The following is an 11,893-nucleotide window of genomic DNA, read 5'->3' as shown; positions in this document are numbered from 1 at the left end:
GGACCCATATCTCGGACACCCGAAGGGGGCGCCCTTCGGCTGGCCCCCACCCCCCGGACCCCGACGGGTCTCAGGGTGAGCCCCTGCGCCTTGAGGGGGCCGGGAGGAGCGCGGCGCCACTCCCCGGAGACGGCCGAAGGCCCCCTCGGGGGCGACCCCGGGGCCTGCCCGGCGCCGCGCTCCCCGCGCACGGTGAGTTGGCGCGGGTCCGGCCCGGGAGGAAGTTTGCGAGGAGGCGGCCCCCGGGGTTCTCAAGCCCCTCCGGGCCCGGAGAGAGGAGGGCTGGCCGCAGCTCTTTGCTATCCTCCCGGGCTGGCCCCGGGGGTCTCGGCCCGCCCGCGTCTTCTCTATTAATTAGCCTTTGGGGAGGTGGAGTTTCCCCATTGCCGTCCGCGGTGTGTGCGTGTGTATCAGAGGGAGAGCGGGGGAGCAATAAAAGGCAAAGAGAGTCCGAGACAAAAAAGACACGGAGATTGAGAAGGAGGGAGGGAGGAGGGAGGAGCGCGCAGGGGAGGCGCGGGAGCCGGGAGCGGGGACGGCGCGCAGCGCGAGCGGCGGGCGGGCGGCGGGCGGCCGGCGGCTCTCGCGCTCCCGCTCCCGCTGTCGCCCGCACACACCCGCGCACACGCCGGCACGCATACACACACGCACACACACACATTCGCACACCCGCCCGCTGGCCCGGGCCGTCCAGGTGCGGGGCACCGAGGCGGGAAGCCGGCGAACAGAGCGAGCCCGCGCCCACCTCGGCGCCTTTGCGCTCCGCAGCGGCGCGCCTCGCCCAGCGTCCCCGCCAGCGGTCCTGCCGGAAGATGGTCAACGACCGGTGGAAGACCATGGGCGGCGCTTCCCAACTTGAGGACCGGCCGCGCGACAAGCCGCAGGTACCCGCGGGCCCGGGGCGTGGGGATACGGGGGTCCCGCGCGGTGGGCGAGGCGGTGGCGGCTGCAGCCGGCGGGCTGGGCACCCGGGCTGGAGTTCGGGGCGTACCTCCCGTGAGGCTCGACAGGCCCGAATTGGGGCGGGCACCGTCCTCGGCTCCAGAGGAGACACTTGAACTTGGGGTTCGGGCTGCCGATGGGGGCGGCACCCCTGCAGGAGCCCCCTTGCTCCTCCAACGGACTCAGGTGCACGCCTGCACAGAGAAAGTAAGGGACCCACAGAGTTTACAGTGTCACCAGCCCTTGAGCGCGAGCCTCTGTTTCCTCATCTCTACAATGGGCATCTGAACCATTTACTAAGTATCCCACCCTGGGCAGCACCCCGTGCCAGGCGCCTGGCATGCGACCCCCTCCCCTTCATCTCCTCTGAATCCTCACACTTTAGCCAGCCTATCCCTACCCCCATACAGCAGAGGATCAATAAATATTTGCCTCTTGTAAGAACACTGGATACTGTGATTCTCCAGCCCTAAGACAAGGGAAGCAGGATTCAGAGAGAGTTGCTTCTGCCCCAGGCCTGTGGCTCTGCTGGGATTTGAACCTCAGGTCCTTGGGCTGCAGGTCTGTTCATCCCATGCTTTGTGCCCCCTCTTCAGGGGGCCGTGGAGGATGCCCAGGGCTGTGCACTGGAAGGGGGGTGAGGACAGAGCTCCAGGGCTGGCCGGAGAGGGGGCTAGGGATGGGAAGCCGAGTGGAGGGGCAGCCCCGGGGCCGCCCCAGGCTGGGCTGCCAAGGGACTGGGGCAGGCAGGCGAGATGCCGAGGTCTGCTAGCCAAGGAGAGGAAATAATGGAGCTGCCCGTTTTAAATTTCAAATTTCTCCCAGACAGATGTCATTGGGGAAGGAACAGTTCTTGTTTGCAGAGGCAGGAGGGGGGTGGCAGGGGCGGGCCTTGGCGGGCCCCTCACTCTCTTGGGAGCGGCAGCCTGAGTGAGCGTTGTCTGGAGCCACATGCCTCCACACTTTGCAAAGCCCTTTCCCAACCGTCTGCACAACCTCGCTGTCGGCAGCAGCCTGGGTGGGGAGGCAGGGGTGCACGTGCCCTTGTCGCAGGAGAATGGTGGTGCAGAGAAGTCGAGGCATGCACCCAAGTCACACAGCATGTTAGCGGAAGAGCAAAGTTTCAAAGCCGGGACTGACTCCATGCCTCTCCCAATACCTCCTGGTCCATTCCCCTTTCCTGTGAGCCCCCTTACAGGTACTGAGTGCTTGTCATTTGCCAACAAGCAAATGACACCAGACTGCCTGTTTCCAAACGTTTGCTGCCTCATTGTCCCCCAAACACACACACACAGAGACACACACACACACACACATACACTTCATTCAGGGAAACCCTACATATACTTCAAAACCAACTCAGATGCCACCTCCTCCAGGAAGCCCTCCCCGATGCCTGATGCCCCGTGGGCTTTAACTTGATTCCCAGCAGCAGTTAGCCTGTGCCACTCAGCTGCCTTTATCTCCCTGCCTTGTTCCCTAGCCTTGGTCCCTCCTCTAGCAGGAGCTCCCTTTGGACATATGCTTCTTCTGGGCCCCCATCCTGGGGTCTCCCCCTGGGTCCAGGCTCCTGTCTTTCCATGCAGCTCAGACCGGGAGTTGAGGGATTTTTGCTGAATTGAGCTGCATGAAGCCCGGCCAGAAGGAGCTGGGAGAGCAGCGAGTGCTGATGTGTCTCAAGGGGAGGTGGCTTCTGGGGGATGTATTTGAAATGTGGCTTTAAGGCCTCCTGGGTCAGCCCTGGCCTCTCTGCTGCGTCGTGGGGTGTATATTCCAACTGCCACCAGGCCAGAGCTCAGCTGTCTGCCCCTTGGCATCGGAGGCTGCCAAGAGCTTGTGGTCCCAGCGGCCTGGGCCAATATCAAACACCACCTTCTCACTCCACCTCTTTGGTGATCCAGCATGTTAGACAGGCTATCCCATTGCCAGCTCCAGGCTTGTCTGAAACTTCAGGTAGGAGGCAAGCCCTTTCCTGTGCCCACAATCAAAAGGGAACCAGGGTTCCCTTGGGCCTGGCCTTCTTGCATCCATTGCTTCTAGTTTCATCTCCACCACTGACATGCTTTGTGACTGGGTAAGTTATGTCCCCTCTCTGAGTCTGGGCTTTACCATCTGTAAAATGGGAACAGCAATCACTGCTTCCTCCTCACTTCACAAGGACTTAACAAGAGCTGAGTGAAATAATGGTATGCTTTACAAACTGTAAAGCGCTGTACACCCTTGAGGAAGGTGGTTCTCAGAGCAGCCTGACCCCTTTGCCAGGCTGTCAATGTCCTGATCACCCCTTTGCCCACCAGGGAAAGCAATATGACCCCCCAGTTCCCTCCAGAAGACTCTGACTGAGGTTCTCTAACAAGGCACTTCCTCCAGAAAAGGTGCCAAAGCCACAGTCTGAGTGCCAGCTGTGCTCATCTGCATAACTTCTCGTTTCTGAATCAAACCACTCTCAGAGTTTGGCAGCAGGAATGATCAACCCATTAAACAGATGAGGAAACTAAGGCTGAGAGTTGCAACCAGGACTTGAACTTGGGTGGCCGATGAGCCTTTTTGGGAAGACTAAGGGAAGAGAGGCTGGCTGCCCTTGGCTCCTCCTGCTCGGGCACATTATGTAATTCCCAAGGAGAGGGCTCTGGTACCTAGTGCGTGGTTCCCCAGGGCACACACCGTACCCACTGCCATTGAAGGGCCTACATCCAAGTGTTGCTGTTTCTGCGGACAGCCTCAGGCCGGCTGTGTCCTGGGCCTGTCCGGCCTCAGCTCCTCATTTGCCAAGTGACCTTGGACAAGGTGCCAACTTCATTAGAGCTTCACTTCTTCCCCTGTGAAACCAAGGGGCTCTCACACCCTTAGGGCAGCAGGTGATGGTGGGATATTTGCCAGGAGTTCGGAGTTGCTCAGATAAAAGGACCCAGAAATAGTCACAATTCTCCTAATCTTCTAGTGTGGGGCAGAAAGTCACCCTGTAACTATCTCCTCTTGTTGCAGGGGGGCGGGGGGGGGGTGGCGGGGAGGCTCATTTCTGAGCAATCCCTGAGTCAAAGCACCCCACAGGGAGGTCAACCTCTGAACCATCCCAGGCAGTGTCTCTTGATATTTTCAAAACTTCGAAAAATATTCCAGACAGGGAATACAGTTCTCATTGGGAAGTTCTTCTTGATGTCTAACCTAAACCCTGCTGCATTTAATTCACTCAGTGGCTATTTATAGAGTCTCTCCCTCCTCTAGGAGAGACAGCTGTAAACCTGTGCCTTGGGAACTTCTATAGAGTCTCTTGGGAGGAACACACTCGCATCATGGGATTATGACAAACCTCGATGGGCACTGTAAAGAAAACCATGCAGCCTCGGTCCTCATTGCCTGGGCTTTGGGCGGAGGTCACTGTGTCCGGGTTGGATGAGAAGGAGGCTGAAGAGAACAGGGCCTTCCTTCTCCTTCTGTTTCCTGGGCCCCTCTCCATGGAACTCACCCCCAGACCAGCGTGCGGCAGTGATGAGGAGGCCGGAGGCTGGGGTGGGAGGTCAGAGACCACTTGGGCATTTAAGCTGGACAGCATCTGTCGGATCTGTGACACCAACGTGTGTTGGGGGAAATGACAGAGGGGGCGTCCCAGGTGATGCTAGTGGTAAAGGGCCCGTCTGCCAGTGCAGGAGACGTAAGAGATGCGGGTTCGATCCCTGGATGGGGAAGATCCCCTGGAGGAGGGCATGGCAACCCACTCCAGCGTTCTTGCCTGGAGAATCCCATGGACAGAGGAGCCTGGCGGGGGGATATGGTCCATAGGGTCGCAAAGAGTCGGACTTAGCATGCAGGCAGGCGGCTGGAGAGAGCTGGGCAGGAGTGGGGGTTGGGGGAGGGTGCAATAGCGGAGGCTGGGGGTGGGGCGGGACCTGCTCCTGAGGCCTCCGAAGCCCCGAAGTGGTCTGGCCGGAGTGTCCTGGGCTTTTTGCCATCAGGAGGGTCCTGGGCCTCTGGGTGGGGTATTGGTTGGTAGGGCTGGGAGGAGGTGGGGAGGCTAACGGGGAGATGGTTGAGGTGATTTTAAAGCAGACGATGGGGCTTGGACCATATCAGGGCTGGGGGGCCATAGGAACAGAGGGGCCCTGGGGATTCGAGGAGGTAAGAGTGTACGCAGCCAGGTGCTGGCTGGGGATGGGGTGAGGGAGGGGAGCCCAGGGAGGTCCCCGGTTTTGGAGGGGGCTGGTGAGGCTGATACCATCCCTGGGTGGAACTCTCAGGAGGGCTCAGGTTTGAAGTGGAATGAGCCTGGTTTAGGGGTCAGTGGGCTGGAGGCCTGGAGATCTGGGGGGTGGGGAGGGTGAGCAAGACCCTCACAAGATACATCAAGAGACCCTCCCTCATCGGAAATGGACTCAGAGCTGAGTGCTCTATGGGGAGTGACAAGGCTGGCGGCTCAGCTCCTTCGGGAGGGGTGGACGCAGGCAGTTCCCAGACCCTTCTCTTTGTCCCTAGAACACCTCCGGCCAGTCTCCTGGGGACTTCCTGGTGGCCTGAGGCTTCAGATGGCCTTCAACGTGGGTCATGTTCAGAGGCCCCTGGCAAGACAGGGAGCTCTTCCCCCAGGACTCATAGAGTGAGCCAGCAGGCCCTCTTCCTAAATCTTTGGGACCCCACCCAGAATTTTAAACAGAACAACCACCTCCTCTTTTTAAGTGGTCTCTGGGACCCTCCTTCTGCCAGGGCCAGAGCATCAGAGCCCAGCCCAGGTCAGGCGCTGTTTGCCTGGCTGGGGCAGCAGATGTGTGTTCCTGGGGAGAGAGGAGGAAGACTCCCCCAGGGCCTTTGGGCTGGGCAGGGGCTGGGCTGCCCCGCTCGCGACGATCCACGAGCCCAGGTGCAACTCTGAGTTTCTGCCAGGCTCAGACCACACTGCCGCACCTTGGCTTTCTCAGCATAGACCCACACAGTGGGTTTCTGGGGCTGGGGTGCTCCTAGGAGATGGGGGGCTGGGAGCGGCCTGCACCTGGATCTCACCTTGCCTGGCCTCCCCCTCGGGGAGGTTTTCTTCTTCCCACTTTGCTACAAGAAGTGTAGTCTCAGCCTACTCACGGGACCACAACCCAGCTCCCTTAAAAAAATAGGGAAAGGGACTTCCCTGGTGGCCTGGTGGTGGCCCCCTGCACACTCCCAGTGCAGGGGGCACAGTTTCAATCCCTGGTTGGGGAACTAAGATCTCACATGCTGCACAGCATGGCCTTAAAAAAAAAAACAAGAAGTGAGGTGCAGTGCAGGCAGAGCACTGTAGCCGTGAGCCCTTCCTTCTCTTAGTCTCAGCCAGACCCCGTGGCCATCCCTGGAGGCTGGGGACTCAGAGGAGGCAGTCGGGACACATACCACCCCTCTAATGAGGCAGCTCCGGGGCTTTCTCCTCCTGCCTCCCCTGGCGTGAGCCCACCATGTCCTACCCTGGCTGGGGCGTCCTGGGCCGCCTTGGACCACGGGCCAGCACTAGGGCTGATGCAGGGGACGAAGCCACATCCCCCCAGCCAGAAGCTTGCACAGGCGTTTAGCACTAGCAGCAGGTCTCAGACCCTGGGGTTCCTCGAATGCCCCCCACCCCCCTCCTGGGATGCCTTCCCAAACTACAGGCTCCTTGCCCCGGGAGGTGGGGACCCCAGGCATGCACCGCTCTGCCCCGGCCAAGGGCTGATGAGTTAAACGCCAGCCCCCCACACGCTCCGCCGGGCAGCACGCACCCGAAGCCCCCCTTATGGTCTCGGATAGATTTCTTTGCAAGGCACGTAAACTGCAGCCTATAAAAGCGAACAGCACTTCACGTTTAAGGTGATCTCTGAAGACTGGTTCTCCTCTGCTGAGTGGCCGGTTTCATCTCCAGGCTCCGGCATCCCCCTGCCCCTCGGGGGACCCCCTGCAGCCTTCTGCAGCGCGCCCCCTCTGCACCCTTGGCCTTCCCGCCAGGGACCAAGGGCCTGGGTGGAAGCAGATGCCCAAGAGGAGCTGGGGATGCACATGGGGGACGTGGCTGGCTGCTCTGCCTCCCCAGCTGGGGACCTTAACGCTCTCCTGTGGAGGACGGCGCTCAGAGCTGCTCGGGGCAAGGTGTCTCTCGATGGAGTCCGGGAGGGGACTGACAGGGACTCACTGGCTGACACAGGGCTTTGTTTCAAACCGGGCCAGGCTTCCCACAAGGCAGGACTGTGGTCAGATGGCTCAGCAACAGCCGCACAAACAGGCGATGGGTTTGAACCCAGTCACCCAGGCCTGGGTTCACATGCTCCTGTGACCTTGGGCAAGGCTCTTCACTCTTTGAGCCTCAGTTTTCCCATCTGCAAAATGTAACCAACCTCAACAAGGGGATGTTTGGAGGTTTCACTGGTGGGAACACAGCATAAACTCAAGTAATAGCGGTGATGATGCAATGCCCGCCCCTGTGGATCCTGCCGACTCGTGGCAGGGTTGGGGCAGCCTGGAGGCAAACTTCATTCTGTGCCAGGCCATCCTGGGTGGGCACAGGGCTCAGCATGGAGGTCATGATCCCCTGCCCTGCCACGCACCATGGGTCCCAGGGCCTTCACCTCCTCCCACGCCAACAAGGTCATGGAGAAATGACCTAGCCCGTCTGTCCTGCCCTCCATCCATCCAACAACCAGCTGCTCTATGCCTTTTGGGGGAGTGGGGGGGCTCACGGTTTAGAGCAGGTTTCCTAGATCTGGGCTCTGCAGGCCCCAGAATTCTAGCTTTCTTGTATCCACAGCTTTCATCATCTCCAAGGGGACCCATGCCCCCAAAGAGGGTAAGAGTCATAGTCCATGGGACACGAGGTCCCTACGGGCAAGGCTGGCATGACTGTCCACTGCTACCCCTCAGGGACTGGCTTGGACGCTGGCTCAGGGGGAACACCAGGTAATACTGAATGGATGTTTGAGTGAATGAATGCAGTCAAAGGTGATGACTGTATTTTTCAGCCGGGAGCAAGAGCTGTGGAAACACTGAGGAGGAGCCTCACCCAAACTGGGAGGAGGGCTGAGGAAACAGTCTAGGAAGGCTTCCTGGAGGAAGTGACATCTAGCTGAGCCCTGAAAAAAGAGAGTTTAGCTGTGGAAGAGAAGCAGGGGAGGCTGATGCCTCGGGCCGAGGGAGCAGCCTGTGTAGAGCTGACGGAGGGAAGCTGACGTGTTCAGGTCTGGCTGGAATAAATTGTCCCACTGTGTGGAGTCCCAGCATGTCTGGGCAGGTGTGGGGAGAGGTGGGGTAGAATGTTGAGTCCCATCACTGCAAGGACAGGCTAAGGAACCCTCTCCCTTGTCTCTCCAACAACACAGACCCCTGACCCCTTCCTCCTCTGGTGCCAAATGGGAGATTCAGGAGTTACTTGTAGAATTTGAATTTAGGGAAAAGTAGCTATTTGCTCTACCATATTTTCTCATAGAAAAACACTGTATATAAGAGGCTGTTTTTTTTTTTAATTTGGCTGCATCCTGCTGCACATGGGATCTTAGTTCTCTGACCAGAGATCAAACTTGCACCCCCTGCAGTGGAAGCATGGAGTCTTAACCACTGGACCACCAGGGACGTCCCTAGAGGCTACTTTATGTATCACCAAGAAAGAAAGTTGTCAATCACAATTGTAAGATCCTCCCATATGTCAGAGATGTTGAGATATGGAGATAAAAAAAAAGGGGGGGGAAGGGACATTCTAGCATCAGTGACACAGAAATAGCACTTTGGGTGGAAAATAAAAAACCCGACACCTCCAGATGCTCTGTGCACATTGATCACGAGATAATAAAAGCCGCTAATATTTATTGCGCAAACACAGTATGCCAGGCATGGCTCCAAGTGCTTTAATATACTAACTCATTTAAAGATGCCTCTTGGATTCAGAAAGTTGAAAATGTGGGGCAAATTCAGCGCTTGGACATTCCTGGCCCCGGGAAGAGGCGGGAGGTGGGGGGTCCAGTCCAAGCCCAGCTTCTCATCTGCAGGGTGACCGTGGGCAAGCCCCTGGCCTTCTCTGGGCCTCGGTGTCCCCGTGTGTCAAAGGCTGTGATTGCTCTGCAGGCTTCCCTTGGGCCGTGAGTGATGCGGGCCAGTGAGTCTGGATTTGTGCTCCATCACGGTGCCTCCTTTAATTACAAGCTGTACTGGGTCCAGGGGGTGGCGGGGGTGCTTTGTGAAAGAGGGGGAGGAAGGAAGGGCAGGCAGGAGAGGAAAGGGGGTGGGGAGGTGCTCGGGAGGCCATCCCCGGCCTGGGGACTCATGGCAGCCTCGTGGGCCTGCAGTGGCTTCAGGACGCGGGGTGTGGGTGCTCTGGGTTGAAAAGACCGTCAGTGACAGCAGCCCATGACCCCAAGGCATCCATTCCGCTGAGACAGCGCGATGATTTGCAGCATCGCTGTGTCACCATCGCAGCTCCCCCTTCCCGAGTGTGCACGGCATCGGGCGCCTGCCTATGGGGTAGGCGAGTCATCATTGCCCCCATTTCACAGATGAGGACACCGAGGCTCAGGGAGGCAAAGACCTTCACTCAAGGACACCCTGCAGAAAATGACAGCTTGGGGACCTGAGCCTGGCCTGTCTGGCTGCAGAGTGGGAGTCCACCTCCCGCTCGCCCTTATTAGACCTGGGAGGGCTCCATGTGGGGCGATGTGCCCACCTGGGGCAGGGGCAGCGAGGGAGAAGGGACTGTCCCTCTATCTCCTGGCTCTCTGCCCTGGTTCCTCTTGTCGCCATCCCCATCTCTGTCTCCCTGCCTCTCTTGCTGTCTCGAGCTCGCCGTCTTTGGTGGCAGCGGGTGGGAGCCTGTTTCTCTGTCTCCCTTCTGGGGCTGTTTTTCCAAGACTCCCCTCCCTCATGCCCCAGAAGGAGGCTCATCCAGGCTTCACAAAGGGCAGAGGGCCCCGTCCGAGGGTTGGAGCCGGAGGCCCGGGTCTGCCCCTGACGCTGTTCCTTCTCTCTCCTGTCTGTCCCCTGTCCGTCTCTGCGTCCACGCGCCCGGGCTGGCCCGCAGCGGCCGAGCTGCAGCTACGTGCTGTGTACCGTGCTGCTGTCCCTCGCCGTGCTGCTGGCTGTGGCGGTCACCGGTGCCGTGCTGCTCCTGAACCACGCCCGCGTGCCCGGCACGGCGCCCCCGCCCGTCGTCAGCACCGGGCCCGCCGGGGCCAACAGCGCGCTGGTCACCGTGGACAGGGCCGACAGCTCGCGCCTCAGCATCCTCATTGACCCGCGGTGCCCTGACCTCGCCGACGGCTTCGCCCGCCTGGAGGGCGCCCAGGCCTCCGTGCTGCAGGCACTGAGCCAGCGCCAGGCCGAGCCGCGGCTGCCGGGTGAGCAGGAGCAGGAGCTGCTGGACACGCTGGCGGACCAGCTCCCTCGGCTGCTCGCCCGGGCCTCGGAGCTACAGGCCGAGTGTTCTGGGCTGCGGAAGGGGCACGGCGCCCTGGGCCAGGGGCTCAGCGCCCTGCAGAGCGAGCAGGGCCGCCTCATCCAGGTAAGGTGGGGGTCTGTGCCTCCCTCGGGGTCTGGGCAGGGGTGGGTGGGGTGGCTGCCACCACCTGCTGGCCCTGCTGAGTGCCTGGTGCCCTCAGCGTCACTCCGTCCCAGGGCCAGGGGCTGTTGTGATTCCTGTCTGTGGACAAGCAGATGAGGCTCAGAGAGGTGAGAGTCTCACCCAAGGTCACACAGCTCGTGCAGCCATCCTGGTGACCTGGGTGTTAGTGTAATCTCCATGGCATGCAGTGGTCCTTCCATCGGTCAAATCCATCCATCGAGTCAAATCCAGGCCTGGAGGGGCTTCCCAGGTGCTCCCGTGCCAGGGGACACAGGAGAGGCAGGATGTGGCCTCCATCAGGCTAATAGAAGTTCACGGTCATCAGGCTAATAGAAGTTCACGGTCATGTGGTGCCCAGTGGCAAGCCCCCACACCCTCGGCTGTGCCATGTGGCCAGAGAGAGCCATACCCCCTCCGCCAGGTCACCCCATCCACTGCCATTTGATGCCCACAGCCTTCCAGGGAAGGGGGGACCAACTGAAGAGCTCAACCAGACCCTTAGTGTGTCCCCAACACCTCCGCCCCACTCCAGCCCCCACCAGAGCCCAGCCAGGTAGGTCCCAGCAAGCACCAGGTGGATCTGGGTGAAGGGTTTCTAACACTGACCATGCTTGCAGCACCAGCAAGAATCTTCCCCCTCATAGAATCAGGGTTCAGGATCAGCTCACTGGCCCTCTGCTGTTTTCCAGAAGAGAAAACTAAGGGCCTGAGCGGAGCAGTGATTTGTCCGGGGTACAGTGGCCAGGTCTCCCCAGGTGGCGCTAGTGGTAAAGAACCCACCTGCCGATGCAGGAGATATAAGAGACACAGGTTTGATCCCTGGGTCGGGACGATCCCCTGGAGGAGGGCATGGCAACTCATGCCAGTATTCTTGCCTGGAGAATCCCCTAGACAGAGGAGCCTGGCAGGCTATAGCCCATAGCATCACAAAGAGTCAGACACGACTGAAGCGACTCACCACATGCTTGTGCACAGCGGCCAGGTCAGGCCTGGCATCTGGCCTCTGGAGCATTGCCCAGCCTCCAGCCTTTACCCTGCTGCTGCCCATCCCCCACCCCCATGACTTAGGTCCTTAGGGACTGGGAGGCGAGCCCCACACCTGCCATGGGTCCAGCCCATTCCGGACATGTGAGATGGCCAGGCATTTGGTCACTCACCAGCTCAAGAGTGACGGGCCTTTTCCCTCCCCCGAAGGCTGCAGCTGGAGAAATTACAGTCCTCGTCATCCTGTCTAGGTGACTGATGGGGAAGCGGCCTCCCCATCCTGGGGGGATGTTCAGCTGCCCTCCTGCTGCCCCTCCATCTGCAGCGGCCCTGCCCCTCATCCTCAGGACTCGGGGAGACCTCCAGACTTTCTGGGGCATCTGGGCGCCTCACTCTGCTCTCCCCGTGGCTCAGCCCTGGACAGCCTGGCCTGCCCGC

At 59.9% G+C, this 11,893-nt stretch overlaps 1 protein-coding gene across 1 annotated transcript in view; it reads left to right on the top strand.

Annotated features, from left to right (window-relative positions):
- The first annotated feature begins 565 nt into the window (after window positions 1-565).
- Window positions 566-11,893, top strand: part of FIBCD1 (fibrinogen C domain containing 1) — a 31,191-nt gene continuing 19,863 nt past the window's right edge. Inside the window, exons 1-2 of the mRNA XM_070798148.1 lie at window positions 566-884; window positions 9,932-10,411. Coding sequence (XP_070654249.1) covers window positions 813-884; window positions 9,932-10,411 — 552 coding nt within the window. The 5' untranslated portion in view covers window positions 566-812. The remainder of the gene's footprint in view (window positions 885-9,931; window positions 10,412-11,893) is intronic.

Source organism: Bos indicus, chromosome 11, assembly GCF_029378745.1.
Source record: "Bos indicus isolate NIAB-ARS_2022 breed Sahiwal x Tharparkar chromosome 11, NIAB-ARS_B.indTharparkar_mat_pri_1.0, whole genome shotgun sequence".
Classification (NCBI taxonomy): Eukaryota; Metazoa; Chordata; class Mammalia; order Artiodactyla; family Bovidae; genus Bos; species Bos indicus.
The sequence above is the reverse complement of the archived record's forward strand: the minus strand, read 5'-3'. Positions and strand labels throughout refer to the sequence as shown.